Source organism: Austrofundulus limnaeus, unplaced genomic scaffold, assembly GCF_001266775.1.
Source record: "Austrofundulus limnaeus strain Quisiro unplaced genomic scaffold, Austrofundulus_limnaeus-1.0 Scaffold378, whole genome shotgun sequence".
Classification (NCBI taxonomy): Eukaryota; Metazoa; Chordata; class Actinopteri; order Cyprinodontiformes; family Rivulidae; genus Austrofundulus; species Austrofundulus limnaeus.
The window spans coordinates 13,740-15,391 of NW_013952780.1; the positions used below are offsets into that span (position 1 = coordinate 13,740).

General features: G+C 41.1%; 1 protein-coding gene across 1 annotated transcript in view; it reads left to right on the plus strand.

Annotated features, from left to right (window-relative positions):
• The window catches only part of LOC106528420 (mesoderm induction early response protein 1), a gene marked incomplete at its 5' end in the record, with an annotated part of 29,943 nt that overhangs the window by 2,980 nt on the left and 25,311 nt on the right, over nt 1–1,652 (plus strand). The window contains 1 exon segment of the mRNA XM_014023586.1: nt 1,127–1,312. Coding sequence (XP_013879040.1) covers nt 1,127–1,312 — 186 coding nt within the window.

Consider the following 1,652-nt stretch of genomic DNA (forward strand, 5'->3'; position numbering starts at 1 on the left):
GTTCAAAACTTTTCCCCTGTGCCATTCCACATTATTACAAATAACTTCATTTCTGGACATGTATGTTTGATTTCTTTGTATATGGATAATTTGGTTTGTTACCGACATCTGGTGAAAATTTCATGTCATTAGCACCTCTAGTAATATATTTACTGAGAAAAATGGTGACGTGTTCAATACTTATTTTACCCGCTGTATATCACTGTTTGTATTACACCACAGCATTTTTAGGTGAGCGAAGGTAGAGGAACAAATACTCTTAAAGTAAATAACATTTAATATTTGGTGGTATAATCCTTGTTTTCAATAACTGCCTCAATCCTGCGACCCATCAACACCAAACTGTTGATTCTTCATTTGTGAAGCTGCTCCAGGGTCTTACTGCCGCTTCTTTCAGTTCTTGTTTGTTTGAGGGGGGGGGTGGGGGGTCTCCCTTCAGTCTCCTCTTCAGTCTCCTCTTCAGTCTCCTCTTCAGGAGGTGAAATCCTCTGTTGGGTTCAGGTCAGGTGACTGACTTGGCCGATCTAAAACCTTCGATGAAGTCTTTAGTTTTGTTGTCAGTGCGTTTTGGCTCATTGTCCTGCTGCTGATAAAACTCCTCCTGATTAGTTTGGACACATTTCTCTGTAAACTGTCAGACAAAATGTTTCTGTGCACTTCAGAATTCATTCTGCTGCCATTATCAGTTCCATCATCAATAAATAATAATGAGGCTGTTCCAGAAGCAGCCATGACATCACCTGCACCGTGCTTCACTGATGAGCTTGTGTGCAGTTCTTTCTTTCTCCACACTTTGGTCTTTCCATCACTTTGGTAGAGATTAATCCTGGTCTCATCAGTCCAGAATCTCTGAGCTGGTACTGGAGTCTGCAGGATTCCAGCTCCTCATAATAGACCGGGTCATAGACAGTCCCAGGTTTTTATTGTTTTAACAACTTGTTCTGTAAACTGCTTGAAAAAAACTCTCATTATAGTAAAATATTACCAATAGCAATTATGAATAATTAAAAGTTGTTCTCTTCAATATGTTTTTGAGAAATTGTTTGAGCCCAACTGTCCTCAGATAGTTTTCTTTTTAACGTCTGAAAAAACACAGTCTTTTTGTTTGTTTGTTTTTATTTTCTAGGAGGGCGAGATGCCAATACACGAGCTGCTTAGCCTTTACGGTTATGGGAGCAGATCYCCAGCAGAGGAGGAGGAAGATGAGGAAGACGAAGAACCCGAGGAGGAGGAGGATGAAGAAGAGGATGAGGAAGAAGACCTGGATAACGATGAAAGCAGTAGAAGTACCGGCGAGCTGAAGAGAAGTGAGGTATGTTGTGGCTTGACTGGATCCTGGAAGGTCCAGGATATTTACTGGAACTCCACCTGAGAACCTGCAAATCAGTAAAAATGTCGTCTGTTCTGTCAGTGGGTTTTAAGAATAGACAGTTAAATATTTAACTAACTAAATACTTAACTAGCTGGGATGGGCTACAGGACAATAGGCAAGCAGCTTGGTGAGAAGGCAACAACAGTTGGTGCAATTATTAGAAAATGGAAGAAATACAAAATAAVGGAAAATTTCCCTCGGTCTGGGGCGCCATGCAAGATCTCACCTCGTGGAGCATCATTGATCTTGAGGAAGGTGAGGAATGAGCCCAGAACTACAC